The 26,129-nt window shown below is 45.8% G+C and overlaps 1 protein-coding gene across 2 annotated transcripts in view; it reads left to right on the top strand.

Annotated features, from left to right (window-relative positions):
* Window positions 1-26,129, top strand: part of SNX2 (sorting nexin 2) — a 392,895-nt gene that overhangs the window by 312,243 nt on the left and 54,523 nt on the right. For both annotated transcript variants that reach the window (XR_015309306.1, XM_086961080.1), the window contains exons 9-12: window positions 11,859-11,972; window positions 12,189-12,282; window positions 15,600-15,805; window positions 25,354-25,497. Coding sequence is in view for 1 of the 2 variants with exons in the window: in XM_086961080.1 (XP_086817206.1) it covers window positions 11,859-11,972; window positions 12,189-12,282; window positions 15,600-15,805; window positions 25,354-25,497 (558 nt within the window). In the remaining variant the exon portion in view is untranslated. The remainder of the gene's footprint in view (window positions 1-11,858; window positions 11,973-12,188; window positions 12,283-15,599; window positions 15,806-25,353; window positions 25,498-26,129) is intronic.

Genomic DNA, 26,129 nt, shown 5'->3' on the forward strand with positions numbered 1-26,129 from the left:
ATTCCCCAAAGAAATTCCTTAAACAATTTCGGGCAGTCTCTTTCTCTTATTACACTACTACACATTCGGTCTAAAAATACAGATGGTGATGGGTAGTGTTACACCCTGCGGTGGCTCCCAAGCTGTGTATTTGGTGCGCGGCGCCCCTGTCAAGTTTTGATGGCGCCCTGGGGTGCCACGGCGCACAGATTGGGAAACACTTGCCTAGCCCATCTTCAGATGCAGCGGCAGAGACTGTCCATGTGGCCCTGAGTAGGTAAGTGGGGCATGCAGCATCTAAGATCCAGGGGTTCCCATTAAAAGACTAGTCAATAGTTGTTCCCGGCCATGATAAACAGCAGCTTACACTAGGCCCGGAAGCTCCTTAGAGGCCCTAACCATGGTAGAGGGTTGGCAAGCCTGAGGTTCTCTTGTTACCCACCTGCCGAAACGGGCATGATCTACTGTTCTCTACTCAGACAAAAAAACCTCCCCCACACCCTTATTTCTTATTGCAGGTGGCTCTACAGTTCTCCCCGTGATTGTGGGCCCAACAAACCCTTACGGCTGAACGGGACCATCTGACTAGAGGGTGGCTCACTACACCATGGACACCATGAGACAAATACCTGGAGGCCCGAGAGCGACTGGGGAACATTGAGAGGAGCATTGAAGGACACTGGAAGAGAGACTTGAGGAGGTGGTAATGAGGTGCGATCTGCAGATACAGTCCAGCAAGACCCACAGTAGCTGGTGTTTGTGAGACGGGCGGAGATGGTAGGAGGAACTGAAATCTGCCCGCTATCTAGGCTGCTGAGCTAGACACATGGCCTGGGTTTGAGTGCCTGACTCCTCTGAGACAGATCTCTGCTGCCTTATGCCCTGAGGTGCAATCAGAGTACTGGAGGCACCAATGAAGACTGCTAGTTAAAAACAAAGGGGGTAGGGGACTTCTTGGTGTAGGCTGTGTAAGAATAATATTTCTAATTCTAAAGCGCGAACAGATCACCCCTTAAGGTTTCGGGCGCTGGGGCCGTCTGGGAGATGAAGTGAGCTATTGACCAGTCACATGATGCTGAGCTCAGCAGGCACCAGGGATCGAACTGTCAGCCCCGTGCTCCGTAGTCAGACGCTCTTGCTGTTGCACCACACCTCTTCCCTTGTAGTAGTGTTCTTGCAACAGTGCCCTACAAATGATAAGACTGCTGGTCAATGATCACAAGATAGAGATATATGTATAAACTTGAACTGAAGGTGTCCTGATGGTATACTTTGCCATAGCCCCCAGAAGTGACCCATGTTAACGGAGCTGCCACTACGTCACCGAGCACCTGACAAACATTGCGATAATCGCATGTGGATTAGCAAAGCATATCAAGATTGTGCATGTTAGTGAGACAGTCACCTTGGATTGTTGCAAGTGTGTTGGAGATAACCCTGAGACTTTAACTGACTTATTTGGCATATCAAGCTTCCCTTGAGGCGTTCTTGGTTCAGCAGGTGCATAGATCATTGGGGCCTCATTCACCACCTTGAGCATTCCACACCCTCTGATTGAGAGACTTCATTATTATCGAGATTGTGATATAAAACTCAGAGTTGCTAGGGAGAAGGTGCCGCTACAACATCAAGGGGCAACAACATCCATAGGTCTGCCCGCATCCTGGCAGAGTAAGAAGTAAGGCGCAAGTTCATGGAAACAAAGCACATCCTCTGACCCAAGAATTGTTAATACCTGTTGCAAAAGATCTGTGTGTCTGGCAAGGCAGCAAGGCACGGTTTTTTAAGGATGCCAATGCAGCATTCCCACTTTGGGAATTGGATTCGAGAGACAGTACAGGTTCCGGCCTAGAGGACACATTGGAGAAATAATCTACAAAGATCCAGCACGCCTCACACCCATGTGTTTTTACAACCTTTCTGGTTGTATAGTGGATTGCTGGGTGACTCGTGGCTTTATTTGATAAATACACTACGTAAATACAGTAGTGGGAATTAATTTATCTCTCTTCACTGCTTTATACCAAACCTGTAATCCAGAGTTTGCACCAATGGACTGGTATCTGACCCCTTCCTATTAAGCAGGGGGAGAAGACAGGGCTGTCATTTGTCACCTCTTCTTTGTATATTGGCAGTGGACACGAGTGGCTCTCACAGTTTGACACTTTGAGTCAGAGAGCTTTCTTAGGTCCATGTAGGCAGCTGCCATTTTACTCTTCGCAAGAGAAACAGAGACACAGCATGCAACTTCAAGCTGTTGATACATGAAATATTAAGGCTCAGTGGATACTCCAGTATCAAAACATATTTTAACAAAACGGAATTGTTTCTGCTTACTAAGTCTATTATTCTGGCATGGTCTTAGTTCCCCATTTCTTGTATTGATACCTTGGCAAACGCATTTACCATGATACTGTAGCTATGGCTCAACTTAATTGCAGTCCAGTAATGGAATGGCTGACAGCTGAGGTAAAATATGACAGAGGCTACTGTTATTCATAGCAGGTTGGATAACCCTTATCAAAATGATAGTCTTACCTATTGTACTTGTTCTTTAACATCCCTAGCCCGTTAAACAATTTATTCCCCAGAAGTTTAAAAACCATTCTGACATAACTCATCTGGGGAGTTAAGACGCCCAGAATATAGTGGGAAATACTGACACTTCTATATAGATGGTTTTGAAGTGTCTGACTTTTTTTTTTTTAAACTTGTTTTTATTAGCATTTTGATATTGCATAATACAGACCATATCATGAGACATATAAACAACAATTTTTACAAACAGCATTGGAAGTCTAGAATAGGGGAACGCTGACAATTGGGTCGGGTCTGTATGGTCCGTGTATCAGCAGTAGCAAGAAACGTGTGGGGTATAAACTAGGGAAAGAAGCATGTAGGTGCAGAGTGCGCGTATGAAAGGGGCGGTACGGGTCTGGTGAGAATGGACGTGGCTAGTTATATCGTAGAATCGTGGTGCTGTTAGAGAGGGGGCATAAGGACTAGGATCATGACTGCACCGGGGGGCTAGGGGTGGCGGAAATGGGCGGGGGAGTTTCCGGGGCTTTCTCCTGTGTCAGCTGTTTAAAGCTATGCAGCAGCATGGCCCATTCCATGGAGATGGGATGTTTCCACACCCTTAACCTCTTCTTCGCGCAAAGCATCTTCCTCCGCTGCCGCCCACTTACATACTGCTCCCACCCATGCCGCTAAAGGGGGGCCTGCGGGGGATCGCCAGTGCATGGCTATGCCCCTCTTTCCCAGTAATCGCTCTAGGGAAATGAAACGCTTGTGTGCCTTGAGATGCTTTTGGATCCTGAAAATGCCCAGTGCGCTGGCTTCCCATGTGGCGAGGGTTGTAAGTCCCGTGAGTTCCGTCAGAGAGGTATGGACCGTCTGCCATAGAGTGTGGAGGGTAGGGCAGCTCCAGAACATGTTGTGGAAGTCTGCGTCCTGGGAGTGACATCTGAGGCAAAGGAATTGGGAGTCGGGGTAGAATTTTTGTAGCGTGCTGGCGTTAAATATGCCCTATAAAGAATGTTGTACTGTATATTTTTGAAACAGGCATTTCTAGATGTCTTTTTGGGGGCTTCGAGGGCCTTGACCCATTCAGAGTCGTGTAGTGGACGTCCAATTTCGTCCTCCCATGTGGCACGTAAAGCTGTCAGGGGTGTGTGTGCAATGTCTCGTAGCGCCTTGTATAGCCAGGTAACCAGGTGTCGGCCCATCCCCATGCGTAGGACTGCGTGTATAACCAGATGCGTACTTGGTTCCCCAGCCTGGAGGTTGTGATGGGGGCGGAAGCCTTCCAGGAGCTGGCGATATCGTAGGAACTGACCTGGGGGGAGGTCGTACTCGTTCACAAGCCGGCGGAAAGGTTTGAGTTGCCCCTCTTCAAAGAGGGATCCCATTTCCGTGATCCCACATGTCGTCCATGCAGTGAGCATGTTGGTCTGGAAGTATGTTTCGAGCCTGGGCCAACCGATCAACGGAAGCAGTGGGGAATATGGGGGTGTACCGGGTGATATGCGATGTACCCTGAGCATGCATCGGCGCGCCACCGTCACCTGTAGGGGATATGTACGCCGTGGTTTTGTTCCCGGAAGAAGGAGATGGGTGAGTTTTGGTATGGGGATCTCACCCGTCGGGGTATGTGTTTCGCTCATGTATTGCCCCGCCATCCATTAAGATAACCACTGGAGTTGGGCCGCCAGGAAATAAGACTCGAAGGATGGGGCTCCTAGGCCTCCCTGGGTGGTAGTCAGTTGCAGTGTCCCTAGCGCTATTCTGTGCCTGCCCAATCCCCATATGAGTGTACTCAGGAGTGAATCGAGGTCGCGGAAAAAGGTTCTGGGTGGGATGACCGGTAGGTTCACGGAGTGGTACAGGAGTCGGGGGAGCATGATCATTTTAGCTAAGGCTACATGACCAATCGGGGAGAGTGGGAGCTTGGACCAAAAGCCGACCGCCGATCGGATGCCGGCTAGCGCCCTGCAATGGTTTCCCTCAAATAGATCACTCGGGGAGTGGTAGAGACGGATCCCGTGGTATCGAGGGACCTCTGCTGTCCAGGACACTTTCTGTGTCCCTATCCAGATGTCGCGTGGGGGCAAGTCCGGATGAAATGGGTATACTGTGGACTTGTCCCAGTTGACTCGGAGCCCGGAGGCGCTCGCGAAGTCTGTGAGTGCCGACCATATGGGAGTATGGTCGTCCAAGATGTCTCTTACATAAATCAAGAGGGTCATCGGCGTACATGGATACGCTGTGAGTGACATCTGCGAGTGGAATGCCCCAGTGGACACCCTCCTGACGCAATCTAATGGCTAGGGGTTCAACCGCGAGGGCGAATAGGAGAGGCGAGAGCGGACAGACTTGCCTCGTACCCTTTTGCACCACGAAGGTCGCAGAGATGTGTTGCCCTATTCGAACTCGTGAGGTAAGATCTGTGTACAGAAGCTGCGTGTACGCCGTGAGGACAGGGCCGATGTTAAGCCGGCGCAAGATGGAGAACAGGTATGGCCAAGTGAGGGTGTCAAACGCCTTCTCAAGGTCTAGGATAAGGCAGGCAGAGCGTGGGAACAGATTTTTCACTTGTTCCTGTACGTGAAAAATACGACTAATGTTTTGGGATGTGTTCCTGCCGGGGACGAACCCACATTGATCCGGGTGTACCAGGGGGCGTATAACTTGAATATATCTATCGGCCAATATTTTCCCTAGGATTTTACAGTCGGTCGACAGAAGTGTGATGGGACGATACGATGACATAAGTTGTGGATCCCGGTGTGGTTTTCGAAAGGTCACTATGACAGACTCCCGTAGGGAATGGGGTGGCTTCCCTTGTTCGAGGGCTGTCACAAACATCAAAGTTAGTTGCGGTACTAGTAGTGGAGAGAATGTTGTATAGTATTCTAGCGGGAGCCCGTCTAGGCCGGGGGCCTTATTACGGGATAGGGCGATTATCGCGTGGGGGACATCCATAGATGTTATCGCGGAGTCCAGCGTCTGTTTGGTAGCATCCGCGATCGTAGGCAATGTCAATGGGTCAAGAAAATGGTCCGCTGAGGAATGTGAGATTATGTGTGGGGCATTGTATACCGCCGCATAATAATGTTGGAACGCTAGGAGGATTTCGTGTTGGGAGCGCACTAGGGTACCATCAGGAGCGATGATGTCGGTGATCGGTCTGATCTCGGTGTCTTGGCGCGCCAACCAGGCGAGCATTGTGCCGGTTTTATCCCTATGTCTATATACTCGGGCAGCATATGCCCTAAAATTGTATTTGCGGAGGTCGGCACAAGCCGACTGATAGGCGGTTTTATCCTCTGCTGTGAGTGCAGCATGCTCCTAGGAGAGGTCGTCTCGCTTGGTGACCATGGCGAGATGTTCCGTTTTGGTGAGCGCCTGCTCTAGTGTCCGCTGACCCCGGTGATTTGCTTGATGCATTCCCCGCGAGCCACCACCTTGAATGCATCCCACTCTACCAACAGGGACGAAGCTGAGCCTGCATTGTGGGTAAAAAAGTCTTGTATGCTCTGCGTGTGTGCGTGTTTAAAGACCTGGCCAGTCAGACACTCCTGAGGTAGCCGCCAGGTGGGAACTGGAGGGTGTGGGGGGGGCTCCAGTTGAGTCGCAGGATGTGGGCATCATGATCCGAAACGATCCTACCCATGTAATCCGTTAAGACGACTTTGGGGAGAATCGGCACGAAGCAGAGGAACCTGTCTAGGTGTACCCGTAAGTTATGGGGGACAGAGTGGAAGGAGTACAAGCGGGTGTGCAGGTGAAGGTGTCGCCATGCATCTGTGAGAGCCCAATGCAGGGCCCAAGCGCGGAACTTCTCCGTTTGCTTATGAGCCGAGGAGCGCTGGGGTGGGGGGTGTGAGTGGTCTAGGGTGATGTTGAGTGTGCAGTTGTAATCCCCTCTCAGAAGCCAAGGGGTAGAGGTGAACTAGGCTAAGATTCCCGTGAGGTGGTCCAAGAATTTATCCTGCTCTACGTTAGGGGCGTAAATGCTACCCAGAAGTACTGCTTGGCCATCGAGGAGGCCCTCGAGTAGAGCGTATCTGCCTTCCCTATTGATTACCCGGCGAAGTTCTCGGAAGAGGGTCCCTGGTTTCACCCAGATCAGGGTACCCCGTGCAAACGCGGAGTAAGTCGTAGAGCAAATTGTGCCTCGCAATTTTGCCTGTAATCTGCCCACTTCGGTGCTGGTAAGGTGGGTTTCCTGTAGGAGTGCTATCCCGGCAGCCTGACGTTTAATGTAAGAGTACACAGAGTAGCGTTTCCGTGGTGTGTGCAGGCCCCGGACATTGAGTGTGAGGACGTTAATGTCCGATTGTGATGCTGCCATCATCTAACATGTGCACTATAGGGGGAAACCACCCATGTGACCCGTCGGGACTAATGTCAGGGTAGTGAGTGTACGCCGACACGCACCATGCTTTAAACAGGGTGGGACCATAGTAAACCGGGAATGAAACTGGGGGTGGCAAACAGTCCCAATACATAGGACATGTCACCGGTGGCGACATATCCAGGCGACATATCCAGGCGACATATCCAAACAAATACCCTGCTAGGGGGCAGGTATAACAAGAATCTGCGGGGGCGGCAGCATGTGTACTTGCGAGGCTGTGTGCGGATCAGGCCTTTGAAGGAGTGGTGAATGTCGCGCGTGAGCCAACATTGTACATTGGTGGCAGGAGAGCCGTGTCAAGGGTGAAACACAGCTGTGTGAGCCAGATGTCCACAAGGGCGGTAATGAAATATAATCAATTCAAAGATGCACCCGATTGTCCATCCAGGATAGCGTCCGCTGTTTATGGGGTGACCAGGGGAAGGGTGGTGGAGCCACTGCCGGACACTGTGCCATCACTATCGTTTCTCCTTCCGATGAGAAGATGTGCGGGGGCCGATCAATGTCCTGCATGGCGGGCGATGCCTGTAAATCGATCACAGCCTGTAGGGCTTCTCGGCGTTCCTGTACGATCTGTGTCAAGTCCGGGGATTCCGAGGGGGAGGACCCAGTCCTGCTGGCGGTTCCCTGGCGTGATCGTTTCAAGCCTCGTCTTCTAGATTTTGCTGGTTTGGGACTGGGGTTGCGTTGGATCTCCGCCCTGGATTGTGAGGGACAATGTTGGTCCGTCCAATCTTGAGCCTCTTCAGCGGTGGTAAAGAAGATTGCAGTGCCTTTGTGTAAGATCTTGAGGCGCGCCGGGTATAGCAGGGAGTATTGAACGTTGTTCGCCCGGAGGTGCCTCTTGATGTCGAGGAAGGAGGATCGCTGTTGTTGGATAGCTCGTGCGTAATCCAGAAAGATCATGATCTGGCTGTTTTCCACTTGCAATGGACCTGCCGTCCGAGCCGCTCGGAGCACCGCATCACGGTCGCGGAAGTGTAGGAATTTTGCAAGCATCGGTCTTGGGGAGAGTCCCGGTTTCGGTCTCCTGTTTGGCACCCTATGGCGCGTTCTATGGAGAAGAACGCAGTGCGGTCGGGGTGAATGATTTAATTCATGTTTCCATGTAGTCCAAGGGGTGGAGGCCCTCAATTCCTTCCGGTAGGCCTAGGACGCGAATGTTGAAGCGTCGAGAACGGCCCTCCAAGTCGTCTGCGTGTTCCTCCAGGGCAGCCATTCGATGCAAGACCTCCTGTAGTGTGGTTTGCTGTGCTCTGACCGTGGGTTGCAGATCGGCCAGTGTCTTTGCCCCATCTCTTACTTTATCCGCGAGTTTTCGGTGATCGTCGCAGATCAGGCCAATGTCCATGGTCAGGTTGCCTAGTCGCTCCTCCATGGATAGCCGAGACAATTCGATGACCGCCAGCACTTGGTCAAGCTTCGCCGAGAGAGTTGGGTCGGCTGGCGGTGCGGTAGATTGTGACCATGCCCGCGTGTGTGGCTTGTTTTCAGGGGCTGTCTCGTGTACCAAGGTGGGCTGTGTGCCCCTGGGTTTCCCCATGGTGGTGACGTCTGGGGTAGTCTCTTGGTGGATACTGTGGGGTAGGTGGAGGCGCTCCGCATGTGTTTTGTTGGGGCTGATGAAGGTAGGGTGTCGGTCGCTGCTTTGCAGGTAGGCGCTGACCGTAGCGAAAGGAGGGTCCAGCGAGGAGCGGTCCAGATGCAGTGTTCCTCCGACTGAAAGGTTATTCGGTTGGCAGCAGGGGGTCTCCCAAGTCTCACGACCCCGTAGCGGGAGCCAGGCGTCCGATGGGAGTCCCCGGCGGGTCGCTGTAGAGAGCGTGACAATGGGTGCAGAGGTGCCCTCGGGGAGTGGCCCCAGGAAAACCTCACTGTCCGTCCCGACCGGGCTCCATCTTAGGGTCAGGCACAGTGGTTGTCGAGGCAGATTCAGGGGATCAGCAGTTGTCCAGTCCCAGGAATGGGGCCCCAGGTCTCAGCGCCTGCAGCACGTACCCTACTGAGGAGGGAGATCGCCGAGCAGCACTCCAATGTAGGCGCTTCGCGCCGGAAGCCGGGTGCAAAGCTATGTTGGGGTCGCGCCGATTCAGAGTTTCACAGAACAGGAGGCAGGTTCCCTCTGGAATGGTGAGTCTCGTGGGCGGTCACAGCAGCATCCAACGCCCCTCAGTAGTCGCCGCCGAGTAGGGGAGATCGTTAGGAGGTGGCCAGGGACAGTCTGCTCTGCTCTGAATCACCGGGTCGCGGCCGCCATCTTGGGATCCGGCGCGCGCCTCCGGTGAAAGTATTTTTTTTCTTCTGCGGACGCCAGTGAGGGTGGTCGGGACCGCGGTGCTATGTCGGATACCGGGTACGTTCCGATCACTGATTCCGACGGAGATGGCCCGCCGCGACCTCTGGAAACGGGCAGGATGCGGGCCCGATCGCGGAACCTCAGCAAGTCACAGCCGCAATCGTGGCTTGCGTAGCCACGCCCCTTGAAGTGTCTGACTTAGAGTGATTCTATCTAGTATGTCAGCCACACTACACGAGCTATTGGTATCACCCAGATAGACAGCTCTCATAACTTAAACATGGAAGCAGCAGACGGGCATAAACCTGCTCAGATCTCTCCTACTACTGTGTCTGCTCAGGCCTGGGGTGATGTGGTCACAGTTGTGTCCACTTGTCTAGAATGGAGAATGATGAGTGCCCACTCTGGGCTCCCCTGTCTATATGCGTCGATACTCCCCATAGACAATAACTCTTTTCTCCTGCCTATGACCGGATCAGCCAAGTTATTACTGCCTTTGGCAGACGAACATTAGCCAAGCCAGGGTAGGTCGCACACTGTCTGCGGCGATGTTGAACTGCGTAACAAAGCTCATGTAGTGTGATTCCGCTATTGCTCATGGAGTCTTAGCCTTCCTCCATTAGCAGTCGGTTGACATATCAATTGCACCAAGGTATATTACATACCCTCATGCACTGGGAATGGCACAGCACTAGACAATGCATGCATCTCCAACCATCCTCCCTTTGAGTAGTTTAGTTGTTCACAGCTCATGGTCGTGATGAATTGCCTCAATCTTGTGCTACATTTCTGGCAAGAAACATGTGAACCAACACTCCTACTTAGAGCTAATGTGGACCATTATATCCACTCTAGCCTATATCTGGTTTTAATATAATCGAGGGTTCCACACATTAAATATTGACCTTATGAACACCTCACATCACACCTCATACTTCACTATGGCAGCTTAAAAGAACTCGGGCAAAGACACCACCACCCCCCCCCCCTTGCGGGGCCCGTTGCAGGCCTTATGCTGACGCATGACACCCCTTGGGGTGTGTGAGGGTCCTTGCTCCTGAAGGATCAGATCCCCTGACTTGTTCCCTCAGGCTCACTTGACCTTCCTCAAGATGGGACCTGCACACCTCTACATATACCTATCACTGCCTTTGGTCATCTCTTCCTTAAAGGGTCATTTCTCACCTTGGAGAAATATTGGGAAGACCGAAATGTCTTCCCTTTGAATATATTCACCTGTCTTCGACCATATCAGGATTTCTTTATGAACCCCCAGCTTTGAAACCTTGACTCAGCTGGTTACCTCTGATGTCACAAGATGGGCACCCAGGGCCCAGGCTACCATTTCTCTTGTTCTCTTCAAATTTGATTACGCCAATAGCCTTTTAATGCGGATAACCTTTAACAACTACAAAAAGACTACAACAAATTCAGAACTGCTGCCAGACTACTCTTACATATAAAGCTGCAAGCCCACATCTCCTCTGCCTTGAAAGTCCTGCATTGGTAACTGGTTGCCAGAAGATCCATGTTCAAGCTCCCTTGTATCACCCACAAAGCGATACATGAACAGGACCGCTCTTCATCTAGAATAAAATCACTGAATACATTCAACAAAGGAACCTCCGCTCTAGAGTGGCGCCTAGCCTCAAAATCCCATCATACGAGAAAAAAACCATGGGTGGCACAACCTTCTCTGTTTGAGCAGCGAAACTATGGTATGTTAAAATGCTTTCTTGTAATGTCAGATGATTTGCTGCTATGGCGCTGCTGGCAAAGCGTAGAGTCACAATGCATTGGTATAGAGAGGCAGTACCCCCAGAGAAAGACTAGCTCATGGTTATAGTAATGTTCAAGGATGCAGTAAACACATATGCATTGATATAACCTCAGCCTTCACAGCCCAAGGATATATCGAGCCTACTGAGGGTATATCTCCTGCAGGACACATTATGTTCGAGTGATGAGCTCTGGTTAATTGAATCACATCTGTGCTACTTATTGGTTGAGGCTCTAGAAAATTCAAGTGATTCCTATATGTAAATCATTGGAACATTGTGCCATGCTTTCCAACAACTGCATTGTTGGATTTTTCTTTTTTTGTACTGCAATATCTGTTCTTTAAAAGAAAAAACTAAATTCTGAGTGGTTTTAAAAAATAGGCACAGAAAGATTTAATGCAAAACATGCCATTAGATTGACATGAGTCTTGTGGTCAAATTCTTTCATCTCCTGCTCCAGATATGCCCATCCTCCCGCATGTTATGCTGTTTTTGTTTGTTCTGTTGATACTCATATACGTGCATGATGTCTGTGTATTTAAATGTGCTCGGGTGGTACATAGTCCAATTGGTATTTCCGTTTCCTTTTCTGATACTAGAGCTGCTGCTAGCCGATCCGCAGGTACATGTTTTTTTGTAATGACTACAGACATGGGTAGTTTGTTCCATCTAAATGTAGATGCCCAAGAAAGCGAATGGAAAGTCTATTTTTTGTTTTCCTCTGAGAATTTAGAAGTGGTAAATTTTGAGAAATTGGGTATTACTGCATTGAAATGTATGTGAATCGAAAAACACAACCACCTTTGTTGTCCCTCTGTGGCCAGTTATACCGCCAGCCTTTTAACCGGTTTGTTTGCCCTTATTTGTCATTCAATTGTAGCTGCCAAGAGCGGTTAGCACCCAGGCGCTAAGCGGAGCAGGAATATTGAGGATGGTGAACAAGGCTGCCGACGCTGTCAACAAAATGACAATCAGGATGAATGAATCGGATGCGGTAATGGCACATTTTCGACTTGAATAATGAGATGAATTAATGAGACTAAACAATTGTGTTTTAAGGCTGCAGTGTGCAAAATGGGATATGCTTTGGTAGCTCATGATATTGTGTGACACTACTTGCCATTTGCCTGGGGACCTCGAGAAGTGTAAAGATGTTAGTTTACCTGTTTGTAACCTTAATCATTTTTTAATATTTTTTTTTACTTACTAGTGGTTTGAGGAAAAGCAACAGCAATTTGAGAATCTTGATCAACAGCTTCGAAAGCTTCATATGAGTGTGGAAACATTAGTCTGTCACAGAAAAGGTTGGTATTCTAACAATTGGGTCTTCATTATTTCAGTGACATAGAAACGTTCCAACTCTGTCGAAACTCTTTTTCCAGCACTTTCACCTTTGTACATAGATTTTATCATTTGATTCAGTAGTCATAAAGGACATTTGTTCTGCTTTGCCGAAGTACAAAGATTTGATTGGTATACGAACACCATCCAGTTAATATTTATTACTCAATTAGGGATTATTATGTAAATACTGCAAATCAACACACCCCAGTAAGGTGCAACCAACATATGAACGCCGATTTGTACAGTTACAAATAATTTGAGCACCGTTTTTTAAAATAATGTTGAGAAAGTTCGAGGGCATTTAAACCTACCAAACAATGTGCTAAGCCCTTCTGTTGGCTCGGTATGAAAACTATAAACTGCTTAGCTAGAACGCTTGTCTCTGGCATCTTCTGCGGTCTGCAGATCCCAGGTTTTAATATGATAAGGCCAGCTAAGCCTTCCATCCTTACATGGTTAGTAAATCTAAAACCCTTTGGAGTAAAAGTGAAACACATTAATTACAGCGCTAAGGAATGAGACCTAGAGTATGAAGCAATATATAACATAGATTTATGAAAGTGCATTCTTTTTATGTTCTAAAACAATTCTTTATGAAGTACGCCCTGCTTTATTTTCTTTTGATTTCGGATTAATTAACACTTGGGAAATGGCTTGTTGACAACTTTTTTCTGTGTATGCTAGGCCATTTTTGGGCGGTGAGAGATTGTGTGTGAGGGGAAATAGTTTGCCACTGCTATGCTCCTGCTTATGTAGCCTTGCCTCTGCAGGAATATAATCGTACTTGAGCATCAAGCATGCTATGCCTTTTTTTGTAAGATTTGTACAAGCACTCAGTAGAGTTCTTGACAAATGGGATCTGGGGACCCAGGTAATCAGGCGTCATTTCTAGAGCCTTCTGTGTTTGACCGATTCTGGGACAATGTTACAATTCTTTCATCCTGAAGGTGAAAATCTTGGCCCCACACCATATCGACATTATCAATGTTTGCCAAAAGCCTTTGTCTTACCCGTCAGGTTTTCACATTTACCATGAATGCAAGTGATAATTATCTCCCACAGGTTGCCGCCCAATTTACGAATCATCTGACTTTTGTAGGCATTTGTGTGAAAATGAATGCTGTGTGAATTGGTAAAAGCAGTCCTTAACCCCTTCGAGGCTGATGACGAGCTGGGCTCGTCATGGTGTAGCCTTCTCAAACACTGATGACGAGCCCAGCTCGTCATGAACAATGGGTTTTTTAAAAAGTCAGCATAGAAGGAGAATCAACGCAGCGCGCATGTGGTTAACTGAAAGTACATGATACAAAAGATGGTGGACTAAGATAGGCCCAGTTGAATCAGTTGTTCATAGGAAGGAGAGTGCTGCCAAGACAAAATGCTTTCCAGAAGGATAGAAGCCCACTTGAAGTTGACCCAGACGCTAGAGTAGCTCCACGAAGTCTCTGATTTCCGAGTGTAGAGAGTGAAGATGATCCAACACCAAGAACAGAGTTTTTTTCTGTTTACTGTGGTACTGATTACTGACAAGTAAGATATTCTGCGTCCTTATCAAAGAAATTATTTGTGGATCCACGTGTTAACACTAGTTTTGGAGAGTAAGATTTAACCTGACTCTTATTGGTTTGCCAATTTGAACTAAATGATTCTAAAGAATGAATGCAGGTGCAGAACCGTATTACAGGAGTGGGACACAGGCTGCTTAGATATTAGTGACATTGAATCATTGCCTGCGTTTAGGCTGAGACTCCCCTTAATGTCATGTGTGGCAGTGAACTATATTTGCATGCCTTCAGGCAAACAATAGTGCTTAGTTGGTAGCACATTCCCATTGCTTAAAATCGCCCAGACGTCTGGCAATGAAGTGAATTTCTACTGCATGTCATTTGTAGAGATACCCTTGAGAGCTTTGATCTTTTATTTCTTAAAACGTTATCCTTCTCCATGCTTTGCTCAGATTGCTTCAAGTTTTTTCATGAGCTGTCATCTGCCATACTTTCTTTAGCCTTTCCTCGTAGATAGTGTTGATTTAGGGTTTTTGGACTTGAGAATCAAACTTGGGCAATGGCTGAGACTGCAAAAGAAATCATTTCTGTTCACACCAAATGCTGTCTGTGTACTTGAAACTTTTCCCAGACAACCTCCTAAGAAGTGCCTCTGCTGTTTAACTCTATCTCATACTGACCAATTGCAAAATGCATCGCACCTTTTCAGCCAAAACCTTTACAGATAGAGGTCTGGGGTATCTCCTTTACCTCCCTAGCTTCTCAAAACAAAGTCGACTAGTTTGCTGCATTGGGTCCACAGAATCCTCTTCATGGTCCATGAAATGTAGAGTACTATCCTCCTTTCCTGCCTGCTCTTTAATGCCGATGTTTGGCCTCTGCCATTTCTCCTTCAGCAAACACGAGATGATCCTCCACATCTTTGCTGATGAGGCACAAATGTATTTCCAGCTGGAAAACTAGTATAAGCGTATTCCAGGACAATGTTTTCGACCGAATGAAAGTTTCCCTTGCCTAAAGGAAGCAAAATTCGAGCTGCTGATGCTGGTAGAACATAATCTGATCCAGCTATAAACATATATTTTATTTTCAAAGTATGGTTTACTAGAAAGTATTTTGGACCCTGCTGATGTGTAGTTAAAATATCTAATGAAAAACTACAAATACAGGTAAGATGTTCTGTCCTTATCAGAGACATTATCAGTGGGTGCACGCATTAAAACTAGTTTGGAAGGCTTATCCTCAGTTAAAGCAGCTGCATTTTGGGTTGTTTCCCAATCGGTTTGAGTCTAGTGGGGCCAGAAAATGTAAAATAAAGCCATCCTGTGCATTCTCAATCTAAAAACTTTTCTGTAGGCAATTCTCTTACCTTGAGAGCTGTAAATACTGTTATGTTGCTAAGAGGCTTGTGGTGGCAGTTATAAGCTACACAAAATACAGATAACGAGTCCGCCTCTGTGCTCTAAAATGTATGAATCAAATCAACTGCCCAGGGCTTAATCAGTGTATCTATCCCATGTGGCATACAGATTATTGTGGGTGTAGCAGCGGTTCATCACCAGCACTAAAGGAGAAATTATCTGTGTAAACTAGTGAAAAAAAAAATAGTTCAGGGGATTGCCAAAGTTCATCCGCAGTCACGTTTTGTGACCCCGCCACTTTTCCCTTCTGATTTTAATGAATGTGTGCTACAATCATTAAGAAAGTTGTTACTATGTATGGTTTGCACTACATGTGATTTTTAATTTGGAAAAAATAATTTCTCTTTTTAGAGCTTTCAGCTAACACGGCTGCTTTTGCTAAGAGCGCTGCTATGTTGGGAAACTCGGAAGATCACACTGCCTTGTCTCGAGCATTGTCTCAACTTGCAGAAGTTGAAGAAAAAATAGACCAGCTACACCAGGAACAGGCATTTGCCGATTTTTTTGTTTTTACCGAACTACTCAGTGACTACATCCGTCTTATTGCATCTGTCAAAGTAAGCAGTTTCTCATTGTGGAATGGTTTGTGTTGATATAAAGCCTAACTTTTTTGCTTACATTGTTCAGTGAATGAGTGAGAATATATCTCAAAACACGTCTCTGCAAATACGTTTTCACTCATTAACTGGGTGCTAAATATTGCTGAAGCATAATGTGTAGTTTACCAGTGACCAGCACCTAAAATGCAAATTAGATAATATGGCGCAGTGCCATCAACAATGTTAGAAAATATACCACTTCTAGGCAAAAAATGTGCTCTTTGTTTCAATCAATCAATCACTTGTAAAGTGCGGCAACTGACCCGTGAGGGTCTCAAGGCACTCGTTGGCACCACATTTCCTCTTAGTCTTGTAAGTTATCTTGCCTCGCACCTCCACCAACAGTGCCAACTTCATAGGTCTTAGCCTCAGCTCACTGATTGGTTGCTATTCTTCACACTGACTTTGCTAGTTAATTGCTCATTCAAGTCCAACCCATTCCTCAAGAAAACAAACTCACAGATGGCATCTATTATCAGTGTCTGCATTTTGCTTGCTTGACCTAAATGTTGGCGTTACGTTTATACTTAATTAGTTGGCCTTGCCAATGTTGGGTCAGCAGTCTTACTGGTTGCTTGCATCCGTCTGCTTTGGTTCATTTATTCCAAAAAAACTCTACCTGACTGCTACCCATTAATTGGTTGTTGCTAACCCTGCAGTATATGCAGCCTCTTTTACCACCCTGTTGTGGTCATTACAAAGATCTGTGATGCCTGCCTCCCTTTCAGATTGGATATGATTCTACTTTACACCCTCAATACCTGCAGTAGAAGTGAGGTTGTATATTTAGCCCAGGGCAGAAGAAAGTTACTCTATTTAGACTTCCCTTTTGATGCCCAGGAAGGATCCGCTAATGAAATGTATACGTCTATGAACAAATTGCCTAATTTTTGCAAGTTCTTAATAGTTCCACATTTTAGCATATTCTACAAACCACCCCACTACATAGGGCTTGAATGCCTTCGTCAACTGAGTAGAGTGAACTCCAAAGAGGATAATCCATAACCTCCGAACCATGCACACCCAACAGGTGACATTTGAAGCTCAGTCTATCCTAAAGGGTGTTCCTAAGGAGATAAAGAGTTGGGAGGAGAATGTGAGTGTGGCTGTACTTTGTTCGTAGCAGCGGTGACAAGAGGCAATAACAAACATTGGCAAAGCCAATAGGTCTTGCTTGTAGACGAGCTATTGGCTTTGTCAGTTGAGTGATGTGATGAACGGGAGGGCGGGTGGGGGTGGAGAGCAGCATGGTAAAGTTAGAGCTGACAGGAGCGCGTGTCTTGTTCCTTGATGTGGTATTAACATGCAACTATCATATTTACTAAAAATTGTTTAACTACTCAAAGAAAGTAAACTACGAAGGATGAAGAAAATAGCCTGATAAGTGTTACTATTGTAGAAAGCCCTTTAGTTGTAAAGATAAACCTAGAATAAGCATTTTCTTTAGAATCGCAATTAGTTCTCAAATATAGGCAAATGTGTGTGCATTTTTTAAACAAATAGTCTCAAAAGCTGCACTCAGTTAACCAAATAAATATTTGTTTCTGTATAGGGACTATTGCAGAGGCTAAGCATCACTCATTTTAAACAAGATACCACGCAAAGTTAAGTATTCACTTCGGTAATGTTGTCACACCTTCCCTTAAACTACCCCCTAATGCTAAGACAAGAGCCTGCCCTCCTGGTCGGATGTGCTATCACTTCCTCAGTATGGAAACAAAGGCCTGGGCAGGAAGGAGGTCTCATCTTGTCCCTCCCAGGATGTCTAGTATTTAAAGTCATCAAGGCGGCGAACCTCAAAGGCTTTCACTGCCCTTGATGTGTAATTTCTTATCCCCTACTTGAAGACCAAACTCTTCCTGCCCTGTCCAGCCTGACAGGAAGGTAAATTAGTTATTCAGGAGACGTACACCTCCAAAAGACAAGTCTCACCTTTAAGGTGGGTTAGGAAGTCTGTACAGCCAAGGAAGGGTTCTGCCATGTAGGAAGACCTTAAATTAGAGGCCACTGTACCTCACGCCCTAACGCTCCCTAAACAATGATTTAAGGGACCCATCTGACACCAGAACCTCAATTCTGACTTTGAATCTGAGAAGAGACACAAAAAATATGCTGTCCCCCACAACAGGACTTTAGACTCTGCCGCAGCACAGAGAGTGGACACTTGAGTGCCCTGAAGAGACCATGTACTCGACATGTGTCCATGGCAGAAAGTCGTTGCTCCCAGCAAGAGGGACTCCAGTGGACACCAGAAACCAAAGCAGACTCCCTGGGATTGGTGGGAACCGGCCTCTGCAAGCTGCAGGATAATCAACGTGCTTTGTGACAAGAATTGCGACCCACTAAGCCTATCGAGAGTGAGCCTGAAGAGAAGTGGTTTCCTGTAAGCCTGGAGTGGTCGCTAACTTTTCACCAAGTTTCAAGCCGCTACTCCATTCCTGTCGATGCACAGCTGCCGAACTAACCATGGATGATATTTGCCGCAGCCAAGGCTTGGCGATAACCAGTCGGGTGATCGAGCCCAAGAGCAACTCACAACGACTGACGTCTGCAACAACCCCGCTGCTTTGTTCCTGCATCCTAAAGTTGGAGTGTGTGGTAAACCATCTTTTTGGCGTGACCTACCCCGGTAATTGACAGCTGACCGCTACCTCTGCACCCGGAGCCGCCGAGCAAGGTAGAAGAAATCCAGCTGTTGAACCCAAGTCCTAGCACCACAAAGGCTTCCACTGTCTGTGGGTAGAGTGGAACTCCATCTCCAAGTGTGGTTTTGTTATGTTATAACAATTTGTACAGCGCACAGCTTCTCGGTGTCCCGGCGCTCAAGGTTTAGGCACTGACTTTAAACCTAGTCAGGATAAGTGAAATGCCAGGTTTTCAGTTTCTTTTTCAAAGAAGGGAGATCACTGGTTTGGCGAAGGTCTCCATGAAGTTTATTCCAATTGAGGGGTCCTAGATAAGAAAAAGTTCTGCCACCCATTCTGCGCCGATGGATCTCGGGGACTGTTGCCAGGTAAGCAAAGGAAGAACACAAAGTGCAAGCTGGAATGTATTCATGAATCCCCTCTCTGAGATAACCCGCTCCTGAATCATGCAAGGCCTTATGCACTAGTACTATGGCGTAAATTGCACGCTCTTTTTCACGGAAAGCCAGTGAAGGGCCTTCAGATGGGCGGACATATAGGACCTAGGGGGGAGATTGAGTAATAGTCAGGCTGCCGAGTTCTGCACCACCTGAAGCCTACTAAGGAGGTACTCAGGGAGTCCGAGGTAAAGGACATTGCCATAATCCAGTGTCATGGTAATCAGAGCCTGGATGAACCTTTTCCTGGCTGACTCCGACAGGAGAAGTAGGAATCTTTTCAGGATGCGAAGAGTGCTGCACTAGAACAAATAAATGTTTGTATCCGAGGTTGGAAGGAAAGGGTACACTCAAATTTGATACCTAGCTTCCTTATGGAACTTTGAGGAGGGTCTGGCTGCAGCGTATCCTTATTAACCCTGGGCGTAGTTCGCGTAGTAGTGCTAACTGTGCAAAATGCTGTTCGCACTGATTTCACAATGCCGGATACTTGTCTGCCCTGTGCAATCAGTGCAAACCGCATCTTGCACAGCGCAAGCGGTCATTTTCTGCCACTTGAGTAGATTTCTACTCTAGCAGCAGCTTTCTCAACGTGGACTGATAGTTTCTTAACGCGAACACTCGCAATGAGAAACCTGACCTCCCGCTTTGAGAATCTCACTGGGAGGTTTATTTTCCACGCTCTCAATCGGCAACTTGATGTTGCTGTACACGAACGAGGAAAGTCTCGCAGGGATGTCATTTTGCTCGCTCGCGGTTGCCAACTTGACGTTGAGGTACACATGCAAGCAAAATATGACTGCGCAAACTACGCGATCGTAGCATAGTACTTCGCCCAGGGTTAATCCTTATGCCAGCAAGATATCCAAAAGTTGGGAAGAGCGGCTCCAAAGATCACAATCTGTCTTATCCAGGTTGCATTTTAGTTGGTGCTGAGCCAACCATGTAAACACCATAGCGAGGCATTGTGAGATGAGCTCCCAGTCTAGCTCTTCTTCCTTACCACACGAGAAGAGAAGCAGAGTATTGTCTGCATATGAGATTACTTTTGCGCCCATTAACTCAACCAATGTTCTAGAGGCGAAAAGTAAATGTTGAACAAAGTGGGGCTCAGGGCTGATCCCTGGGGTACACCCACCATCAAAGTTCAGCCTTGAGATGAAAAAGGGGGCAGCCTTAGTTCTTGGCTTTGATTGCTTAGAAAAGAGGTAAGCCATTTCAGGGCAGTGCTTCTGATCACTATTCCTGAAGGCGTTCAAGTATTTTAGTTGGGGAGCCATGTCAAAGGCAGCGGTTAGGTCCAACATAATCAGGATGGCCTTGCCTCCCTTGTCAAGGGTGCTTCTAACATACTCCACTTTTGTCAAATGCTGCAAGTTTGACAGCTCCTGTGGATCCCGTTCAGTACCAAGGACAGCCAAATCACCTCTGCATGCAGACTCCCTGGGTCCCTGCACAAGGTAATGAATAATGACTGTTGGAACTTGGTCTAGGGACCCAAATGAACTTATCTACAAGTTACCACTGAACTCATATATTGAACTCACCCTGCAAGTAACATCGTGTCACCTGTGTTTTCCTCATTCATTTCAACGGGACCAGTTTGAAAGATTTACTGCAATTATTTTTGAACACTTCAAAAATGTACAACTCCGATTGCATTTATGACACAACGTTAGTTTTGGTGTCTAAATTTATATAAAAATAAGCTCTATTTATATATTTGTGTCGGATTTCTTTCGAGTTGTCTCAATTATTTATGCACCATAATGGTACTGTAAAATGCTTAACACGTGTTCCTCCAATAATGCCTGTCTGCTCTTTGCCACACTACCAGGACTGAGCTAAGGATTATTGTTGTTTAATGCAAGGATCATCTCTGTGTATTGTGAGCATATTGTATGGTAAGGCCTCACAGTCATACCACCTAATATTCCACCTTGCAACATCTGGCATAAGTGGAAAAGAAAAACAAATGTGCTTCCTGGAGAGCCCTGTCCAACAGGAAAGGAAGGTTACTATACTGTACTTTCGTAGTTTAAAGCAACATGGATTATTTGTTTTTCATGCAGCACGTTGCCAGCAGAATTTTCTAGAGCAGCTTGAATGCCTATGTCCGGATTGTGAAGTTTTTGCCTGGGGAAGATTTCAAGAAGGGAAGGGCTTGTAGAGTTCCCTATCCCAGTACTCAGTGAATGGCTGCAATGCTTCATGCGATTGTTTCATGGAAACATGGGAGGGAACGGCAAGCACCGATGAGGGAGGGAAAAAGCAATAATTTAAAAAAGGCAAGCACCTTTGGTGGTGGAAGGAAGCAACAATGAAGGTGAAGCAAGAAAATTGTACCTCAATCCAACCAGGATGAGTGGAAGGATGCTCAATTAATCAGTACTTGGTCCATGCTCCAGAGTAAGAAACAAATACGCAAACAGGAAGTTAAGCAAGCACAAACTGACCAGTGTGAAGCAAGGAAATGAGAGGGACAATGACGCGACCAATGCTAAGCAGTGGGTGGCCTGCAAGCCCCTTACTGTGTACACTATCTCTCGCAAGCGAGAGCGCGTACACTGTCGCACACGAGACCTATAAAGTACAGGGTGGACTGAAGAGGCTGAGTAATGCGTCCTGTTTTCATTCTCAAGACCGGAGGATAAAAAAATCTGCAATGCTCCAAGAATGTGCAAATTCCATGGCAATCAGACCCACCAAAAACCAACCTTATTGATAAGTCTAAGAAGTCCTAGAGGCCCTGGAACATTACAGCAGCAGATGAAGAGAGAACTAAATCAAGCAGATCTGAATCCCACCATGATGGCTACTCCAGATGATCCTGTAGGGCATGGTTGTGAGGTTTTCCCTACTATACCAGTAGGGCACAAAGATAAGTAGCTTGATAAAGGTGGTAGATTGGTAATTTGGACTGGTATGAATGAAGCTTGTTGCAGCCAAAGAGCATTGATCAGATCTAGGTGCCGTTGATAGTCTTGATAGTCTTGATTCACAAGAGGTATATGACAAGATGGTGACCCTAACGATATTCATGAATCCCTGCCCACATAAAGTCTCAAATATATGCCTTAACTAGGATTTCTGGTCCCCGGGTGGAAGCATCTGTTATCATGGCAGGGTCTGGGACCCAATAATAACATTCCACACCTTGCCCATTCAGGGCAAATCCGGTGGTGCTCAGAGAACAGTTCAGAAAAGGGCACAGAAACACCCCTAAACATGCACCCAAGTAGTGATAGCATGCAGATGCATGTGTCCACCGTGTGCACGAAAGAAGGGAGTTATCCAGCCTAATGTACCTGCTTCACAATTGTGTTCCCCGCTATTCTGAATACCTGAAATCTGGAACAGGCTTCATGGAATTGCCTTATTAGAACAGTTTTGAATTGTTCTTTTTTTTCTTCAAACAAATGCCCATCCCCTTTTGCTTATACCCTTCTTCACATTAAGAGCAAGGTTTTATCCTTGTTGTCTTTTCGTGCCCTTTCAAAATTCCTCCAACAAGCTCTGGCTGGGCATGGCACCCCGTAGGTCAGATGGTGATGCTAAATGCCTCTTGTGAGAGGATGTAGAATTGCAATAGGGATAGCTGTGGTTTATGGTTGCTGTAGTGACCGATCCTGCCCAGGGTCCCCTTTAAACACCATTATTAACAATGCAATTACTAAGTCTTCCTGCTCCACCGCTGTCTTGGAAGAATTTAGTGACATTGCGGACAGTTTTTCTTTTTACAGACCTTATGGTATAGCCTACGCACAACCTCTCTGGTTTATCAAATTTCTTATTGTTGATTTGAACTTTACATCTGATTTTTAAGGGTGCTCCCTGGGTGGCGTCTTCCGACCTAGGGACGTCACGGTGATCTATACTTAGTTGTGCTCCCAAATTCCTTTGGTTGCAACCCCCTGGGCACACCAATGATTCTATGATAAGGGCTAGACAATGCTTCTTAACAGTAATCACTTGCACTTATAAATGCTTCTCAATGCTATTCAATATTTCTTATTGTTTAATTTCATTGAAATTATGTTCATTTCAATTTATTTCAAAGGGTTTTTCGACTGTAACATCACTTGTTAGAGCTCCTATGCATTTAGGGCTACTCGCCCTTCTTCCGGGAGCATCTCTGGAAAAGGAAAATCACGGCACACATACTGTGCAAGAAATTCTATAGATAAATCTGTAACAAGTAAGCTGTTAGCAGTAATGATGATATCACAAAGTGTAGTTTATGCGGTTGAAACGTCAGTTTATTTGATTTTAATCCCTGTTGTTTATTTTCAGGAAAGCGCACCACGTAACACGCTTAGCATCGTGAGTAAGCATTATGGCTTATTCCATGGCATCTCGGCACGAGACACACGTGATAATTTCAATTAGGCACGAGAACAGTTTAGCACGCACTTTTTTAATCCGTATCCTCACAAAACCACACTACTAACGGGTGCACCCTTGAAATAACTTTTGAGGTATATACTTTTAAGCGTTTACGAGCTTAGAACAACTATAGGAATGTATGTTACATTATGAGGTATCTGTTGGCTAACTACTAGACTAAGTGTAAGACATACTGTTCAAGAAATTCTATAGATAAATCTGTAACCTGTGTGCCATGATTTTCTTTTTGCAGAGATGCTCCCGGACGAAGGGCGAGTAGCCGGAAATGTTTAGGAGCTATAACGAGTGATGTTACAGTTGAAAAGCCCTTTAAAATAAATTGAAATTAACATAATTTCAATGAAATGAAACAATAAGAAATAAAGAATTGCATTGAGAAGCATTTATAAGTGCAAGTGATTACTGTGAAGAAGCATTGTCTAGTCCTTATCATAGGATCATTGGTGTGCCCAGGGAGATGCCACCAAATGAATTTGGGAGCACAACAAAGTATTGAGGCAGTTTTTCTTTACCATTTAATCCCTGTGTGCCTTACCAACTAGTGCTCCTGGCAAACAACAATTCCATTCTCATGTACAATGGCATGTGTTTTGGCAATGTTTCAACTACACTTTTTCCTCTATCCGAAGTGGACACGTGTTCATTTTTTGAGGTGGCAGATATGGGCTGAAAGTCTGTTTAACGCCTTAACCGCGACGGCAATTCCGCCACGGTGCAGGCGTTCTGATGAGTGGGCGGGGCTGCGTCGGCTGTTGGCCGTTCGCAGCACTGGGGGTGGAGTTAAATATGCTCTCTTCTGATAAAGGATGATTAACTTAGCATTGAATTCAATCGTGGAACATGGTTTGAAGATAAGCATTGCCTGTGCCCAAAGGCAAAGTCTTGACATGTTTCTTCTTCCAACTCCTCTGCTGCTCTGTCTGAACAGCGTGACATGCCAAAATATAAAATAAAAAACGTTTGCGAGGTTCCAGTTTGCATTGTAAGGTCTTCAAAAATATGTGAAGTTTCCTCAATGGGCACGATACCGACCTTAGCTATATTTTTGTTCAGTCCACTTTTAGGACCTTGTTAACAACCTTTGCATGTTTGAGACATTGAAAACCAAGAAAAAGGATCACTATAACAATTAAGAATGCAATTCAAAATACAGTAACATTCAAACGAGAACTGAAGAGCCACTTGATGAGTAAATACCCTACTTAGAGAAACCTACGGATCACTGGGATGATCACTTTCGCTAACTGAGGACTGTCCTCTCCATGGAAAATTGGAAGATCTGTATCTGAGAATGAACTGATGCCGGGCTCAAGCCGAGACTTGACACATTACTGCTACCTCATATACGTGTGAACTTTTAACTATATCTCACGGTCAGACTATATAACTTCTACCTCACTTGATTTATTTATCCATATAAGTGTGAATTTATAACTATAGCTCTTGGTCATTCTATATAACTTCTACCTCACTTGATTTATTTATACATATTATCCTTTGATATGCACTGGAACGCCTTATAACCCTACCTCAATGATCATGGTTTGTTAGCATGACACAAGTCAAGCCGTGCTCGCCATATAACGCTAATTGCACAGTCTTTATGAATATATATATCTAATTTCATCCATGCAGTATACTGCCTTCTACCTCATTATTCTTCTGTGGTTAGTACTGCTACTATAATGTCTATATGCAATTCTGTTCTGTTAAGCGCTCTGATACCCACGGGTCTTGTTCGCGCTATACAAAACACTATAAATAAATAAATAAATAAATAAATTCAAGCAAGACCGATCTTGAGAGTCGTTAGCAGTGCAATGAGTGGAGTGTGCGCATTATAATTTGCTCTGATGCAGGCCTGATTTACATAGTCATAGCAAGGAACTGCAAACAAATCTGGATCTGCTTACTTACATTTACATATTTGTACTGAAATCTCACAAATTTCTAAGTGCATGAAAAATATAACTGTATGCTCTGCTGTTAAAGTATAAATAATGTTTTCAATGTGTAGGGTGTGTTTGACCATCGGATGAAGTGCTGGCAGAAATGGCAAGATGCACAAATAAACTTACAGAAAAAAAGAGAAGCTGAAGGGAAACTTCAAGTTGCCAACAAGCCTGATAAACTTCAGCAAGCAAAAGAGGAAATCAGAGAGGTAGTATGTTTGTAAATATATGTTTGTAATTATCTAGGATACATTATGTAATTAATAGACTTACAATGTATATAATGTTTATATTGAATGTGTATGAACGTAAACTGGCTTTAGCGTTATTGCAAATAATTTTCTTGACCGTTTAATTTCTCATAAAACATTTATTTTAAAATAAATTCATTCTTTATTACAGTGCACCGCACTGCTTAAAACTGGTTATTTCCGGAAAAGAAATACAAAATGAATATAAAATCAGAATATGCTCACAGTGCATAGGGTACTGTAGTGTAGTCGTCAACCAAGAGATTAGGCTCTATTTCTAGTCCTGGTTTCCCAAAATGTTCTTATTTTGTTATGATCCTATGGAAGTCACTGCTTGATTGTCTCTATTCCCTGATCTGCCTGAAAGTTGTAAATGTTAAAAAATGTCAGCACTGTATAAAAAAGTATATATAGGTTGATTGTAACCTGGGTATCGTCCACATGTCCATTTAGCTTTTACACTAGACTGGAACTAGCCAACATCAGCACCTATGAAGTTCCTACAAGTCACATTCCCCACTAATCTCCAGAATTTATAACTCATTTATCGATCAATCACCTCAGAGTAGTCAACACTATTGACTCTTGTA

Source organism: Lissotriton vulgaris, chromosome 3_1 (assembly GCF_964263255.1).
Source record: "Lissotriton vulgaris chromosome 3_1, aLisVul1.2, whole genome shotgun sequence".
Taxonomy (NCBI): Eukaryota; Metazoa; Chordata; class Amphibia; order Caudata; family Salamandridae; genus Lissotriton; species Lissotriton vulgaris.